Raw genomic sequence first — 18,443 nt, 5'->3', positions numbered from 1 at the left:
TTAGCACTGTTCTTTCAAAATCACAACAAACTGGGCTTAAAAGCAGGTGGAAGCTGTGCAAGCTTGTTCTACAAGCATGCATCCCACTGCATCCCTAGGGCCATATACTAAATCTAGGACCAAAGACACAGATGAAAGGCTAATTCATTCACCATTTGACCCCTTGGTGAATGAGTTGTGTACTTGTCTCTGTTGTGTACTTGTCTCTCAGTAAGAGAAATATTAGGAAGGTTTTATACATTCCTGCTCTTGATGTGACTAAATATTTTGCTCACCATTCAACTAGCAAATGTTTCAAGGCTTAAAAAAAAAAAAAAAGATGAGCAAAGCATTACATATTAGATCAACTTTCTTTGCAGAGAGTATGTAGTTTCTGAAGCATATTCAAATGGTGATTTGGGAGGGTGGGGGAATTCAGGCCATTTGCCTGTTTTTAACTAACTCAGTGATTCCCAGACATTCCAAAGCCACAATCTCACCCCCTCCAGTTCATTTTCAGACACAGAATTTTTTAGTTCTCAGCACTAAGTTCACTGAAAAGCTATCTGCTCCACTAAATGCAAAAAAGTTTGAGACTCAAGTCTCTAAACATACTTTCTGATCCCTTGCGCGTCCTACTGCAATTTCAAGCCAACTTAATAGCCTATGAGAACAACATACACACCACTGCAATGCTTGTGCCCGATTGTTTACATTTATAGGACTATTATTAGCAGTAGTATTGTAGTAGCCCAGTCATAGAACAGAGCCCCATTGTGTAGACACTATATAGACAGAACAAAACGGTCCCTCCTGCCCCAAGGAGCTTATAATTAGCTCCCAATTGGACACTAAAGCTTGTTTTCAGAAGGCTGCCATACGAGTCACTTTCTCTCGTGATATACTTGCCAACCTCCCATCTAACCCTCAAGATGGAAGGGGACAAGGATTACCCTGCCCTCTGATTTCAAATGCACATCACAGCAATTTCCCAGTCAGAACTGAAATCTGGTCTGAGCTCTGTTGTTAAAAGCAAGGTCTCATGCAAACCACTTATTGCTGTACCTCAGTTCCTCCATATCATTCCTCACATCACAAAGATTATCTGGTGCTTATTCAATGCTTGGTATACAAACGCCAAGTATTATTCAATAGGTAACTAGCTGGTCAAGTTGCATGCACCACAGCCAGTTTCCCCAGTTCTACAGCAACGCTCAGAGGTCAGGCTGGAGCCCTGTCTTTGAACACAAAATCCAAAGGGAGAGTCTAGCTTCTTTAAACATAAATCAAGTGACTGACTTAGGACATCAGAGGCCACAACAGGAGAATCTACCTTCCTTCCTGCAGCAAAAACTCTCAGATGCTGTTGGCCCTCAAGTTACTGCAGTCTGGTTTTACATTCTCCTGAATGCCCAGCTCTACACAGCAGCGTGCACACTAAAGGCATGTACTCACTAAAGGCTACGTCTACATTACAATTGAAAGCGCGATTAGAGCTCAAGTAGACACACTCATACTAGCTTTAAACTACCTAATGCAGCTAAAAGAAAAAAGCAGTGGAGACATAGCAGCACAGACTTCAGCATGGGATGTACACGCTTAGCAGGGACTTGGGGTACATACTTTTGTTGCTAGCCTGTGCAGTCATGTCTTCTCTGCTACTTTTAACTGCACTAGCTAGATTAAAGCTAGGTGTAGGTACACCTCCCCAAGCTGCAGTCACACCTGATTGCAGTCTGATTGCAGCACAGATAAAGCCCGAGGACTTGTTTAACTCCAAGCGCAACATGGTGCCCATAACCCAACTCCCATTCACACAAAGTCTCTAGCTCCAGTTAAATGATGCTTTAAACTCTAGCTAGCTGGCCCATCAGGGGATGTGGGCTGAAGCTTGAGCTGTGATGCTGTGAGCTGAAGCTGCTGATGCTCAAATAATACAGTGGGGATTTAATTACTCCAGGACACTAAACACTTTTACTCAAGTGTTATTTCAGTGTGGACACTCTCACTCAAGCAGAATTAACTCAAACCAACACTGCAGTGTAGACCAACCCTTCATGGTTATGGCTGTACTTAACGTGACTGATACAAAGCAAACATATTCTAAGTCACAGAACAATCCTTCTCCCTCCCAACTGTGACTGCACTCCAGAGGCAAAAATCTGGATACATGGTATTCCACATGCTCATTCTCTACTTTATGGCAGGTGCTCTATTCCACACCCTCCATCTCTCCTAGAGGACTGCATGCATTTGTTTTCCAGTTTTAAAATTAAAGTGCAGGTCTAGAGATTTAAAAGCCTCCTTAGAGCATTCAATGCCTTTTGAACGTAAAGAAAAGTAAACCACTTCCTCCAATCTTACAGCCTAAAGCTATTTTCAATTTCATTTCAAGCAGAAAACCCCTTCATGTCACTTCAAAGTGCATTTCCATGTCAACGTTCCTTCCTGAAGGACCAAAAAAAAAGTTATCGCAAACCATTGCCTGACAAGTTTTATAAAACCTGCCACATCAAAGCACCCATTTGTAGCTAATCATGGGACTATCTAGTGCCCCAGACCAAAAGACTCAGAGAGAATATGTTACTTAAGTTTAACCATTCACAACAGTTAATAAACCCTTCACTCCTGGAGCTCAAAAGCTACCAACAGAAGTTACACCTCACTAGGAAGTGCATTGGGAAGCCATGCATCTTCAAACACAAAAAGACCACCCATGCCATTCAGCTTGCAGGAACAGAGCAGGTTTTGCTAACTCTTCCCAAAAGAGGGCCCCAAGCCTAACCACGGTTGAGCTTGGTGGTTTCCATGATGGGAGAGGGCAAAAAGGACAGTGAGATTTCCTGCCTACATACAGCTTGCAGGGTGGGGTGGAGATTGTGCGGGATTTGTTATGAACTTTGGAGACCTGTGCTCAGGGCCACTTCCTGTTTACTAATTCCCAACAATCAGCTCACCCCAATCCTTATTAGGTCACCGTGGGCTATGCCAATTGCCACTTTGGGGCTGGAAAAGAATTTTTCCCCATTCCACCAGATTGACCAAGATCGGTTGGGTTTTTTGCCCTCACAGAGAAACCCAGAGGCTGAGTTTTGGGCAACAGGAGGGCTGGGATTCTCCTGCTCCTGAAGGTCACCATTAGAACCTACAGGAGAATTGTTTAGCTGTTGCAACTTTTGGAAGGTGCCGAGTGCAGGAACTCTCCGATTTAGGCTCCAGGTCCAAAGTCTTAACAAAGTGGGCATCCGAAGGGTATCTCCTTATGAGATGGGGCAACTTGTCTATTTCCTCACCCCCACCCTGGGTCAAATGCAAACCAAAGATGGGATATGACCGTGGGGCAACTGCCCCACCACTGCACTTCATAGCAGTGCTGTCTGGCTGTCGAAGTCACTTGTCACCTCAACTCCCAAAAATGGGATGATAGTGGGCAGCTGGGGGCACCCTGAGAACCTTCTCGTGTGATGATTGTCAATTCTTGGGTGCTCCCCCTGTAAGGGAGCCAAAGGATTGATGTGCTCCAAGTGACTACACTGGACTGTCCCCTGGATGTAATTTGACTAATAAAATTGCATACTAGTTAAAATTTACACCACATGTCCTTGCATTCTTCCATGTGTTGAGCATGCCAAACAGACTTTTAGGCAATAACCCATGCTTTCTGATGCACCACCAGCTAACTGCCCAGAGGTCAGCAGGAAACAATAGAAGAAGGGCAACCAGGGATCTATATAGAAGTGTTTTATTTTAGAAGGTTCAATACTGTAAAGCTGTTTAAGACAACAGTCCTCACCTGTGAAAGAAAGAAAGGGACTTTAAATTCTAGGAATGCAGGGTAGAGGCTTGCACTTCACAGTTTTCTTTTAAGAGATTTACTATCCTCACAACCACAGCTAGGCAAACTGGCAATATTTCAGTTGACTGACTATTAAAAAGATTGGTGGAGCTGAACCAGAACAAACTGTTTTTGTTAATAATATTTTGGCAAGTTGAAAAGTAAAAAAAAATATTTTGGGGTCAAACAATGTTCCTATTTAGCGTATGTTTACACTTATTTTTATAATAGTAAAGGAAGTTTCTAGAGAAGTGGATTTGAAAGTGTCAGAGTGAGAAGTATTCTAAAAATTCTGAAAAAAAATCGAGGCTCTGTGACCAACAATTTGACAAAGTCAACACAAATTTGCAAAATGTTTTGGTGTTGACAAACTTGCATTTTTTGCTGAAAAAAAGTGGTTTTATTATCCAGTTTTGACTACTCACAGCCATTTTCCCACCACTAATGTAGACAATTACTATCTCCCATTGTAAAACAGGACATTAAAGCAAAGAGGCCAAGGGCTTGTGTACACTTGAAACACGACAGCGGTACAGCCCCAGCACTGCTGTAGTGCTTCAGTGTAGCCACTGCCTACCCAGACGGGAGGGGCTCTCTTGTCAGCGTAGGTAATCCACCTCCCTAAGCAGCAGTAGACAGCGCTAGGTCAGTGAAAGAATTCTTCCATCGACCTAGTGCTGTCTACACCAGGGGTTAGATCTGCTTAATTATGCTGCTCACAGGCGTGAATTTTTCACACCCCTCAATGATGTAGCTGGGTCGACCTAACCTTTTAGCATAGGCCAGGCCTAAGTAGCCTGTTCTGGTCTACGCAGCATGAATCACTGTCAGACTTAATTAGAAGTCAGGTGTTCCTGGTCTAGTTGTGTGCTCCGACCTACTTCAGTGATATGCTTAGAGAAAATAGTCCAGTGTAGCAGACTACCAGTTGATTGCTTTACAGACTAGATGATTCAGAAGAGGTCACACAGGAAGGCAGACTTCTTCTGATCCTCATTTACATTGGCCCAAGAAGCAAAGTTTGTGGAGGGGCTTATAAATTTAGTCATCTTCAGATCTCTTCCCATCTCTCTCCTCTTACCAGAGATTACCTTTGAATTCCATGTTAGCAGCATCTTCCAGCAGCTCCTCTTTCATATTGTTGAGAGTCTCTATGATCATGTCCTTCATCTCCTCCTGCTTGCGATTGGCAATACCCATCAGAGACTCATAGAGCTCATTCTCCTTCTTGCGCGTGTACTCCAGCCGTTTTGGGGTGATCTGCAAGTCTCGTTGCATGTCAAAAGCCTGGTTGATGAAGATGTCCAGGCAGCGGCAGTGCACCAGGTTCAGGATGGTGGCGACATCCACCAGGTGCTTCTGCAGCACCTGCCTGGAGAAAGTGCTCAGGAGGCGGAATTTCTCTAATTGCTCCACCAGCATGCTCTGGGCTTTGGCATCAGAGCTAGGGGCCCCACAGCTGCAGTGGTTAGTACTCAGGTAGTCTAGGTCCATCAGCTGACAGAAGAGGGATGACTTCTCATTCTCAGCCTTTTTGGGAGAGATCAATTCAGCCTCCGACTCTGGCACTTTGCAAAAGAAAACAGGCAAAGAGAATTTCTCTTGGATTTCCCGCAGTTCATTTTCATCAGATGCTGAGAGTTTAGTCTCACTGATGGCAAAGGTGATGACAGGCAAGACATGGTTCACATACTCTCCCAAGGTGACCTCAGCAGACTGGAATCCCCGACAAGGGGCTACCACAATGTCCACCTCCTGAAAGAGTAATAAAATAAAATCACCACATTGAAGTTTTAGCAATTAACCCTGCTAGTAACTCCCAACTTCCCTCTCCCCACTAAAAATTCATCCCTGTGGTAGGACCTGTCATGGTCTAAACATGCAATTCCCATGAGTCCATGGGGCTGATTGGAGCTTCTCCCAGATCCTTGTATTAGCCTATAGTAGTAGTTATTCAAGGCTCATTTCTCAACCTTTTGGGTGTCTACAGCAATACTAGACAATGAAGTCTTGGAATCAGCAAACAAGGTTCAAATCCAACCCAAGTGTCACGTGGCAGTATAGGATCCATGGTCCTATTTTAGGCCTCAAGCCTCTCGGTCTTGCAAGAGCTGACTTTTTATTTCATTTTCATTGTGAAAGATTGGAGAACTGGAGAACTGAGAATATATCCTAGCTCACTTCAATATTTCAGACTTTTCACTTGAGTCACTTCATTTAGAATTTTTACTCATTGTGTCTTGCTGAGATATGGCTAGAATGCTTCAAATCAGCTAAAGCTATTGAAGTCACTGATACAAGATCCATGTTTTTGTGATTCAGCATTGAAGGTTTTCTAAACTACTATGATGATTTTTAGGACAGGAACTAGTGAGAGCACACTGCCAGCCTGGAGAATGAAATCAGTAGATCCGCAACACAAGAATAGCTCAGGGAAGTGTGTGCTGTTCTCTCGGCTATCTGCTGGCATGACTCAAACCTGTCTTGAAAATCCCCCATTTAGGGCAAAAGGGAGTTCAGCCTCCCTGGCCTATTCAGTTCTCGGTCCATTTCTAGACTGCCAACAAAGGGCAGTTAGTGTGCAGATATTTCTGGACACTAGAAATTCAGTTGCATCAACCAACTCATTATACATAAGCTAATGCAAAAAAAGTTACCATACTGAGGTGGCTTGCATTCACTACTGCACAGAGCTGGATCTGAACTAGTTACTAGAGCAGAGGTTCTCAAACTTCATTGCACGGTGACCCCCTTCTGACAACAAAAATTACTACATGACCCCCAGAAGCGGGGACCCACAGCTTGAGCCCGCCACAGTCCCACCACCCCAGGTGGGAGGGGTGAGGTGGGGTCAAAGCTGAAGCTCAAGGGCTTTAGATCCAGATGCGGGGCCTGTAACCTGAGCCTTGCCACCCAGGGCTTTAGCCCTTGGGCTTTGGCCCTGGGTGGTGGGGCTCAGGCTTTGGCCCTGGCAAGTCTAATGCCAGCCCTAGCAACCCCATTAAAACAGGGTTGTGACCCACTCTGGGGTCCCGACCCACAGTTTGAGAACCACTGACCTAGAGAAAAGGCTATCTTAGAACCATTTCCACCATCCACGCTACCTCTCAAGGAGCTTGTCCGAGATGCCAACATCCTCTCTAATTTTAAAAAGACGACACCGCTTACTAGCAAAGTTTGCTTTTCCTTTAAGACTACACTGCAGCCACATTTGTTTACTGTATTTGTTTTATAACCACCTGTTGGCCAAACAGTTTAAAAGCTCAAAGAGTCTCATCAATGACTGACTTAGTGTTAAGATCCGATGCCTTCTGTATTTGTATCTTTAGCAAAAGGAAAGGAAAATCCTTAACTAGCTTCACTCACTTTTGTTTGTTGACCTTGAACCAAATCTTTAAGGACCATCCCTGATTTTTCAGTTACTATTACTTCTACCACAGAAAAAACAGTAGCTAGCCCCTCTCCCAGGTGCAAAAACAAATACACCTGCACACCACCACACATACAAGCAGACAGTCAGGTAAATTTTAGGTTGTGTGGGGACATGCAGGAGAGCTTTTATATGTTCTGGCTAGACGCTTCAAGAAGTTCTTCTATCCACTTTGCAGTTATTTGTACTGGTCCTCTTTAGACCAACTGTAGGTTGATCCTGTATGGCTCGGACACAAGTCATGAAAAATCCTGCATCAAGCCTCTTTTCAACTTTAAGCATGTATTCCAAGCACACAGTTACTGCCCTGAATAGACTCCTATCCACTGCTACTACAACTTATAGTTATTGCATAAATGAAAATAGCTAAGTGACCATTATTACAGTGGGGTTAACTATAAACTGCCAAAGTTTGTAGATATGCAAGCCAAGAAGATCAATCAAGTACAAGTTAACTTCCTGGCACTTCCAGTGGTGAATTTGTCCTTCACCCTTCCCACAATATACTGATTTGTAGGCTCTTCACCTGCCTATGGTGAGAGACACTGGCCACTGCTAGAAGAGATACCCAAGTTCAGACTGTCCCACCTAAGTTGCCAGTCATATCCTGTGTTTCTAATGAGTGATTCAAGCATTGAACATTTCAGCTGTAAAGGTAAGAGTTCAGTTGTTGGTGTGGCTCTGGGACTCTACCACCTGAATAGGAGTTAAATACTGTTAGGAGGCTGCATTATTAGCTACAGGTAAAATTCATATATGGTATAACTTTATTGAGTTAGACCACAAATTTTTAGCTACAGTTCCTAGCCACAGTGTTCATAGATGGAAAGGCTCCAGGAGAATGCCTACCTTGTGGAGTAATTGCCCAAATGACTGCACCAACAGCTGTCTAGAGGTTGGTCAGAACTGTAATATTTTGATTACTGACGTAATGCCCAGTGAATGTTGCATAGGGACATGAATAAGCATTGCAACACAGTAAGAATTAAACAAGTTACACTTGGGCCAGTCACTTAACCCCTCCTCTGTAACAGATACTTACCTTCTTTTCTCAAGTGCTATAGAGCTAAGTTTTCATATGCGTGAAATGACTTTATGAATTGGAAGAAGGAGCGGTATAGGTACTTAACACTTACAGATTACAATTTTTTCCTGCTTCAAAGTACTCTAAATGAGAATTAACAATTTGAGGCAATCCAGTATTCACACCATTTCAATGACTGGGAATCTGAGGTACTGAATTAAGTGAAAAGGAGTACTTGTGGCACCTTAGAGACTAACCAATTTATTTGAGCATAAGCTTTCGTGAGCTACAGCTCACTTCATCGGATGAAGTGCATCCGATGAAGTGAGCTGCAGCTCACGAAAGCTTATGCTCAAACAAATTGGTTAGTCTCTAAGGTGCCACAAGTACTCCTTTTCTTTTTGCGAATACAGACTAAACACAGCTATTACTCTGAAACCTGAATTAAGTGAATTGCCCAAGGTCAGAGTGAGTCAGTGTCCAAGACATGACTGGAACTTGGTTCCTAGTTCCCAGTATTGTATTTAGATTACTCCCTTCTATGGGCTTCAAGAGCTCAGCCAATCAGATCACGCAATTAGCTAAACACTCTAGTGGCTTATACACTTTGTTCTACCAGCTGTTAAATGAATTACCTACCATTTGGTCACTTGGAAGGGGCTGATGACAACTGACGAGCTGTTAAGCATGTACTGATGGTGATGACAGCAATAGTGTCGTCATTTGGGTGGGATGAGGCTGCAATCTTCATACCATTTTACCTTCAGTGACAATTAGACATTGGGTACAAGTATGGTATCAACATTCTAAATAGAGTTTTTGGCATTTCGGTTTACAGTGCAACAAGTAAGATTTCACAGCCAAGAGAGAACATTAGGAAGGCATCTTAAAACAGGGCAATAGTCTATTTAAATTGAAGATCTTCATTAGAGACACTATGGTTAGACAGCCTTCCTTAATCTGAACCTGAAAAACTGAAATGCATCTGTAACAAATCAGTTTTGTTCCTCAAGATTCTGCTATTGATTCTTGCAGTATCAGAGTCCCTTAGGTGCCTGGGACCAGATGTTGAGCTGTCACAGGGATCCTCTCATGCAAGTACATCATCTTTTCATGTTTACAGACAGTTCATTACATGAACTTCCCCACAGCACTGGGCTTGCACATTAGTCAGTTATTTGTAGTGGAGTATCACTATTTTAGAAGGGAAAAATATTTTAAATTAACTGGAAATGCTTTTATGTAGCCAGGCAAAACTATTTAAATCTGATTTAATGGTATTGGCTTCAAAAGCTATGAGCAAAGTATCCCAGTTAGTTTCTCTGCTGTGGAACCAAGTGGAGGATGTCACTCACTTCCACAGAATCTGAGACTCTAGGAGTCTCCTTTAAAAATTTTACTAGAGATTTTTGCTAGTGGAGAAGTGCTCCCTGAGAAGACAAATAAAACACTCCAGCAGTACAGGCCCAAGAAAAAGGGTCTTTAAAAAAAAAATTACAAACAAGAGAAAATTTCACATCCATATAAAAGTTTTTGAATTTCAGTATTGCCCTGCAGAGTTGGAAACCCAATCAGTACTGCATTAGACCATGAAAAAAATCACAATGAAAGGCAAGAGCTAGGCAAAAGGTGAGAAAAACATTCCTTTTTTTAAAATTCAAGTAGCTTCTTGGGCTCCATCTTCAGGGCTGAGCTGTGGGAGGAGGGCCAATAGCCCTAGAGCTGAGCAGTTTTAAGGATACAGTTTAAGATTCACTTTCACTTGTTCGGTCTAGACCTTCATTTGGGCAATTAGATTATTTATTTACATAAGGAATTGAAGTGCTGGAGGAGATAAGATTGTCTGTAAAGCTCATTTTCGACTTCTGTATTGAAGCCAAATCTCAATATAATGGATGCAATTTACTCACGTGTAGAGACTTAATCAGATACTTCTGATATCTGTGAGATGCTTTCAGATCCTTTGATAAAGAGGTGCAAGGCAGCACAAATAGGGTCACCTTTTGGGGTAGTCAAGAAGACCTATGTAGGATACCTTGCCTTTGTCCACAAGGGGGGTGGCTTCAGACTCAGGTTTAATTTAAGCATGATTTTAACATATGCGTAGCCTTTTGAGTAAACATTCACCTAGTCAGTTCTTTCAGTATTATTTGTTTCCAATAGTAGTAGTCTCCCATTTAAAGTGGGGGGGGGGGGGAAGGTGGCACAAAATAATTCTGCTAACAAAAGCTAGATAGAGAACAAGTTATAGCTCAGTTTTAACTAGCTAACCATGATGCATGCATTTTTAGAGCTTCCATTTAGCCAGTGCCTGGTTGCTCTGTGCTTTAAATTGATTGCTCTGAGGTGTCCTGCATCCTGATTGCTCCCCACTGGTTGACATTGCAACTTGGAAGTGCCAATACTAAAAACTTGCAATGAAGGGCCAGCTCTGAAACAAACTTCCTTTCCATTTGATGAAGAGTTAAATATTCCCCTTTGGGTGTGGCTGAAAGGATTACAATTCTGGATGCTACTTTATTAAGAGAGTTCAAAAATTCTCCCAAATAATCCAGAAATGAAGGCATAAGTGAGATCTTCACTGTGCACCAGAGGAAGCCACTGAGCTCTCGAGCAAAAACATGAATACGAATTTTTAGTCAAATGAAAGACTTGAGTAGTCTCCCATTTTCTGCCCTAAAAAAGTCTTGCCAGCAGTTTTCCTGCTATTACTGTCATGGGACTCCCAAGTCCGTAGCTAAACAAGAGTATAAGTTAAAGAAAAATTGGATAGGCAATTCTGCAATATTCACATTGAAAGATGACTCACACAGATGACTATAAACAAAGGAGGAAGCCAGTACTGTCTCTATGAGATGGGCTAAAACAAAAAAAAACAAAAAAAAACAAAAAAAAACACCCAACACAAAATGCAGCGTGAGCAACTGGTCCTTGTTTTAGCAGAGACCTTGTAGGGTTTTCCGGCAACATTTGCATCATTTGTTTGCTTTTACTTCTATGAGGTAATTTTCCCCAATTTATGGTGCTTCTCTGAATATTTCCATATGCTATTCAGTTGTATGTTCTTAAACTTGGATTACAAACTCTTTAAGGCACCAGTCTAGTCTTCTTGTGTGTGCCCAGCAGTATGTACACCTCATAGGGCACTTTCACTGAGAGGACTGTTAGCTAGAATTGCTGTAGTCACACAGTGATTTATGGAAGTATCTTGGAACCTTAAATCAGTTCTCACTAAATCAGAGCTCTCAGTCAGTATGCTCTGCTGAAGCAAAAGCTTCAAATACATTACTACCAAATAATTACGTCCATGTTTCTCCAAAGTTAAAACCTGGTCTAAAAATCAAGACTTATTGAACACTTGGAGACCTAAACACCAACTACACAACTATCTGGGTTACAATTCTGCTTCTTGAGAGAATATTGCCTCACATATGTTGACAGCACCTATTCATTAAAAACTGTAATACAAAGTAGCCAATTAGGAAAAAAGCATTCCATTCTCCTCTCTCTGACAGCCTATGCATATTTCTATGGACTAAATTCTGTACGCCTCTATTCAAAGAGAGAGCTTAGCCCCAGTACTAAATAAATACAGGTAAAAGGAGAGACACTATACACAATACATAATGAAGAAGAGACAATCAATTGAAGATCTTTATCTCAGTGCAATAAGCTATTTAGGGACACAGCCAATTGCCTTGTCCTTTAGGATAAAAATTGGCAGAGGATTGCCATATTTTCATATACCTGCCTCCTATTCATCTAAGGATAAGATTCATTTGCTTCTTCCAAAAATGACCCTACCCCAGATTATTAGACCTGGCACAGTTTCACTTTCCATTTATTGAGGAAAGACTTTTTGTAGTTAGAGGTGCTCAGAGGCTATCCTCTGTTAGCCAAGCTTTTGCTGGAGCGGATTACGCTTAGTGAGACTCAAGTCTCAACTCAGTATTTCACTCAAACACTAAACCAATTCCAGTACTCTTCGGATTCCGAGAATGGATCTACCACAGCACACAAGCAACGCAATAACTAAAATCAGACGCTGCTAGGGGCAAGTTATACAACTGCACTATGAATCGGAGGTACTTATATGGCCGGGTTACCAAAGTATCAGAGCACCTCACGATCTTTGATATGTTTACCCTCAACATCCCTGTGAGGTAGGGAAGTACCATTATCCCCATTTAACACAGAGACCTGAGGCATCAAGAAATTAAACGATTTGCTCAAGGTAACACGAAGTGTATGGCAGATTAGGGAACTGATCCCAGAACTCTGAGTCCCAGGCCAGCACTCTAAACTAAAACCGACAGTAACACTCTGTGCCAGCACCCTTTGCAAATAAAAAGGTTGTTAGTGCTACTTTGTTTCTTTGGATAAAGACCATCTGTGGCATAAATAGGAATCCTGCTCCACTGTGCAAGTTTGTGTTCTTCCATCAGTAAGAGGGCCAATTAAACAAGTCTACAGATAACACACAAGACATAGGAAACAGTCTGAATAGTGTTTAACACTAGACTCTTCTAACCCTACTGCAAAAGCCACAGAACCTGCCCCATCGAGAGAGAGAGAGAGAGGGAGAGAGAAATCACTCTAAGCCAGCAAAAACTGAAAGTAGTGACATTCAGAGCATAGCACAAGACCCAGACTCTAGCTCTAATCAGATACGGATGGAAGGAAATATGAATTTCCCAGTGATCGTACTTCTGAGAATACCGTCCCTCTAGCACTGAATCCAAGTTGATAGGCCCAGTGTAAGACCTAAACAGAACAGCTCTCAGATATTTAATTCTGGTGCTCAGCAAAAGCACCTCAGTTAAGCTTAATTGCAGCTGTGTTATACTGGGGTTTGGAGGAAAGGCTCAGCCAGAAGCCAGCCTCAGAGAATATATCTACATTGCAAAAGGTAATGTGGCAACAAGCCTCAGAGCCCAGGTCAACTGATTTGGGCTTGGGTACAAGGCTAGAAATAGCAGTGTAGACATTTGGGCTCAGGCTGGACCCTGGACTCAAAAGCCCCTCCCCCCGTTGGGTTTGAGAGCCCAAGCTCCAGCCCAACCCAAAATGTCTATGCTGTTATTTTTAGCTCTGTAGCATGAGCTTGAGTCAGTTGACAACTTTGCAGTGTAGACATACCCTTAGGGTCTCAGAAACAAGACAGGAAACCAATGTATGCTTCAGCCTTTGCTTAGAATGTTCTTTACAGTTAAGACCACATGGATATGCAGTCACATTCTTCGCCACCTGTAATGGACAAACGGTGAAGAGAAGTCAAACGTAACAGCATTGCATTGGTGCACAAGCAGCAGTAGCAAAGCCAATTCAATGAAGTTACTGACCCATCTAATTTTGTTCCTTGAGATAAAGTGCAAGGAACAAACCTTATATTTTTTCCTTTAAAAACCTTTTTTCCCGAAAAAGATCTAAAGTATTGAACGCATGTGGCAAGTACTGTTTCCTTACATTTTTATTAGGAATTTCCTGTAAGCACCTACTAGTCTCAGACTCCACCTGCATTCAAAGTTAAGGAAATCACCCCACTAAGAGTGAAGCAGAAAACAAGATTGATCGGTGATCCAGGGTATAAAAGAAGTTTCCGTCTGCACTAACGCCTCTTTAGTTGTCAAATGGTTTTCCCAGGGATGCACAATACTTCAGAGATCTCAGTTAGAGCCTTTAAGCCCTACTGATTTAGCAAAATTAATAAGTGTTTACTTTCACCATAAATCTGTTTGGTTGCATTGATTATTCCTCTGTGGTCCAGAGGCATTCCTTTGTACAAGTGATCCCCAAGGAGTAGAATAGCCTTGCCAAATGTGAGGGGTTTTGGGGCCATCTACATTATAAATATGCTTAAGAGCAAATATACCTGCCAGCACAGAATTGTGCTCCCAAACCACCATACCCACGTAGAGTCAGATTCCTGGCTCTTCTTTCTGTGAAGCAAGATGTTTATTTCAGCGAGGATATCCTTTAGTAACCCAGAAAAAGGTAGCAAATCCTATCCTAAACACCGAAGTTTCTCAAGCTAAAGGTTAACATGTTAAGACTGCTAAACATGTGCCGACTGCATAATGCTCCAGATCTGCTGTGTTCCTACAGAGCTTTACAGAACCTTCTAGGATGTACTGTCACTTAAGAGTCACTTTGTTCTTTAGATGAGGTCTGTCTCACTTTTCTATAAGTGCCCAGTCCAAACCCTCCTATGTAATTACGCATCTTGCCTAGATTTTTTTTAAAGCCACACAACATCCATTACGAGCAATGGATGTGTCAGCATTTCCACGATCAAGACTGCCTTCTATTGGTAAACATTTTAAGAGACAGAATTAGAGGTTATGACCATTATGAGCAACATCTAAGTCAAATGCAGAACAAGTTCTACTGAATTCAAATGTAGGTCTAGTAAGCAGTGTTCAGAGTCCGTAAGGCAACGCAACAGTCAAGCCCATTGTAATTTTTTTTTTAGAGAATAGCAGGACAATGTTTCTTCAGTGACTCTAGTGAGGGGGAGATGGTGTCACAAACAAAATCCTTGCTTGGCACAAAGATCTGTAAGCACCAATCTAGATTCAATACTGTTGGGGGCTGGGGGGGGGGGGGGGGGGGGGGGGGGGTTTAAAAAAAGATGAGACTATCAGAAATAGCAGAGAGCAGCTAGAGCAAGGGTACATCTGCAGCTTGATTTTTCAAAAGCTTTGGGCTCCTTCAGCTCATTGGGTGTCAACAGGAACTGGGATGCTCAGAACCTCTGGTAAAAAAATAACCGTAGTGTGGACACTTACGCCTTAAAGCGGTGATTCTCAAACTTTTGTACTGGTGACCCCTTTCACATAGCAAGCCTCTGAATGCGACCCCCCTTATAAATTAACCTAAGAAAGGCCATAGTGGGTCAGACCAAAGGTCCATCCAGCCCGTATTCTGTCTGCCGACAGTGGCCAATGCCAGGTGCCCCAGAGGGAATTAACCTAACAGGTAATGATCTAGTGATCTCTCTCCTGCCATCCATCTCCACCCTGTGACAAACAGAGGCTGTATTACAAACATTTAATATATTTAACACCATTATAAATGCTGAAGGCAAAGCGGGGTTTGGGGTGGAGGCTGACAGCTTGCGACCCCCCACGTAATAACTTCACAACCCCCCACGTAATAACCTCACAACCCCCTCAGGGGCCCCGACCCCCCATTTGAGAACCCCTGCCTTAAAGTCATGATCTCCACCAGCATGCAATTGTTACTAGCAGCTCACTAGCTTTGTGTCTCTAGTCAAAGCAAGCAGGAATTTCTTTACAAGAGCCATGCTACATAGGTGCAGATTAGGGGTTGTGTCTATTTTAAGTGTTCTTGTAAATCCTCTTATTGCTCTGATAATGTGCCAGCACTACGGTCCATCACCAGCAGGCATTTTACCACTGTGTTACTTACCTCTGCTTGGTGTGGGTCTAGTCTGCTCAACAAGCCCATCAAAGCCAGAACAATGGTGGAAGAATTTCAGAAAGCCTTCAATGTACTCCACCAGCGACATGGGCTACCACCCAGGGTACCATGGTCAGGGGGGCACCAGGCACAGTGCAGAGATGTGCACTGCCGGTGGGCAGGGGAGCACTCAGAGCAGCGAGTAACAGCGGGGAGCGCTGCACATAGGTGGAGTTTGGAAGGGTAGAGGGGCATTATCCCCCACCTCCCAAACTCACAGAGGAGATGTGGGGGATGCCCAGATTTCTCTCTGCTTCCTCCCTATGAAGGAATGTTTTGGTGAGGAGGGGTGAGCAGTGATGCACAGAGCACCTGGTGTTACTGCTCACCCTCCCCCTCCCCTACCGCCCCAAATGTTCCTCTGTACCCCCCCGCCCCCAGGGAGCTGGGAGAGGGGGAGTGAGCAGCAACACCAGGTGCTTCGCATTTCCAGGTCCGTACCCCCCATGTGGTTGAGGCTCTTTAAAAGAGCTAACAATCATCCAAAGCACAGGGCTCGGTGGTGATGGGGGACTTCAACTACTCAGACATCTGTTGGGAAAACAACACAGCAGGACACAGATTATCCAACAAGTTCTTGGAATGTACTGGAGACCATTTATTTCAGAAAGTGGAGAAAGCTGTTCTAGATTTGATTTTGACAAAGAGAGGAACTGGTTGAGAATTTTGAAAGTGGAAGGCACCTTGGGTGAAAGCGATCATGAAATGATGAGTTCACGATTCTAAGGAACGGTAGGAGGGAGAACAGCAAAATAAACGCAATGGATTTCAAGAGGGCAGACTTTAGCAAACTCAGGGAGGTGGTAGGTAAGCTCCCATGGGGAGCAAGTCTAAGGGGAAAAAACAACTGAAGACAGTTGGCAGTTTTTCAAAGAGACATTAAGGGCACAAGAGTAAACTATGCCACTGCATAGGACAGATGGGAAGTCTGGCCAGAGACCACCCTGGCTTACCCAGGAGATCTTCAGTGATCTGAAAACCAAAGAAGAGTCCTACAAAAAGTGGAAACTAAATTGGAAAGGCCAAGGCACAAAATGAGATCAAACTAGCTAGCCTGTTACTCAATTTGGAGGGGGGGGGGGGGGGGGGGGGGGGGGGGGAGGGAGAAGAGGAGGAAATTACAACAGAAAATGTGGAAATGCCTATGGACTTTGTTTTGGTTTTCACCAAGAAGGTTGGTGGCGATTATACGTCTAACATAGTGAATGCCAGTGAAAATGAGGTAGGAGAGGCTAAAATAGGGAAAGAAGAAATTAAAAATTAGACAAGTTAGATGTTGTCAAGTCACTAGGGCCTGATGAAATGCATCCTAGAATACTCCAGGAGCTGACTGAGGAGATGATTCTATGTGGGCACAGAAGAGGTTAGGGGAGAAGGGGGTGCAGGAGGCGAGTGCAGGTCTTAGGGGAGAAGGGGTTATTCATTATTGTTAGTGTATTTTACAAATTTCAGACATACCTCTCAGATTAGATGCCTGTTCACACAAATTTTTATCAGTGACTACCATTTCTCAGCTTCTCTGCGCTAGCACAAGATGGCTCCCTCTCCCCCTCTGTCTGCCTGGGTTCTCTCCCTCCCTTACTTTTTTCTTGTGAGCATGCAAAAACCAATCAGTGGGAGCCAAAGATTTGATCCTGAAACCTTTAATCTGCAAGGAGTCCTTACTCAGACACTTAATCCCACTGAACTCATGAAGCTTGCAGGATCTGTCCCCAGCTCCCACTGTAGCTCAGCAGTTCAGAGTTTTGGAGCAGCACTACATTTGTGTTGCTTTGTCTGCAAACATATTTAAGTTTTGTTGCCGTCACGAGAAATAAAGAACGATTGTATGTTCTACCATACAGTCTTTGTATCCTGAAGTAAAAAAATCACATATGGCAGACTCCTGTTTTTATACACACACACACACACACACACACACACCCCCCACGTGTCGTGAGAGATAAAGCATGTTTTTCTTGCTGATTCGGAGACTGACATTGCAGATGTAAAATGTTATTAAAGCTAGAATGCATGGGTTTGCATACGAGGAATTTTCCTACAAATTAATTCCTAATAAAGTTAATTTCTTCTGAATAAGCACTGGAATCAATTTCTGCAATAATTTATTTATTAGCCTAATCAAATTATTATTTTTGTAAAAACTGTTTAATAGCAGTCAATGAAAGTCAAAGTCCAAAATGTATACCCTTTATGCCGTGGTTTCTGAACTTTATACATTTTAGCTAACATAGAAAGTTGTTAAGTGGTTGCTAAATTATACAATAATAAGAACAGAACCCTGGTGAAGCAAACACTGTGTTCTGTATTCTGTTTGACTGGTTACAGTGAATGTGTTTTTTAAGCCTTAGTCTCTTGAGACTCCAATTCCAGTTACGGACAGTGGAAATTCCTGTAGTTGACGATGCAGCATCCATCCTATTTTATTGGAATGTGCAGAAGAGCGTACTTCTCTTTTAGATCACTTAAAATTACAAATACAAAAACAGGTAAAATAAGTCTTTATTGTGTGTGTTTGTTTTAAATTATTAAATATGTAACAGACCAGCAAGAGGGAAAGCTGATCTATAAATGATCCTTTCTTATGGCATTATATTAAACCAGCCAGATACAGCAGATATAAGAGACGAACTCTACAAAGTGGCATCTTTTACAATGTATAGAAAGATCTGTATAGCGTTTTGAATTTTTTT

General features: G+C 42.7%; 1 protein-coding gene across 1 annotated transcript in view; it reads right to left on the bottom strand.

Moving 5' to 3' along the window:
- Positions 1-18,443, bottom strand: part of DSTYK (dual serine/threonine and tyrosine protein kinase) — a 60,270-nt gene that overhangs the window by 17,687 nt on the left and 24,140 nt on the right. Inside the window, exon 3 of the mRNA XM_037885375.2 lies at positions 4,906-5,569. Within this exon, the coding sequence (XP_037741303.2) occupies positions 4,906-5,569 (664 nt within the window). The remainder of the gene's footprint in view (positions 1-4,905; positions 5,570-18,443) is intronic.

Source organism: Chelonia mydas, chromosome 21 (genome assembly GCF_015237465.2).
Source record: "Chelonia mydas isolate rCheMyd1 chromosome 21, rCheMyd1.pri.v2, whole genome shotgun sequence".
Taxonomy (NCBI): Eukaryota; Metazoa; Chordata; order Testudines; family Cheloniidae; genus Chelonia; species Chelonia mydas.
This window is presented reverse-complemented; position numbering and strand designations above follow the sequence as displayed.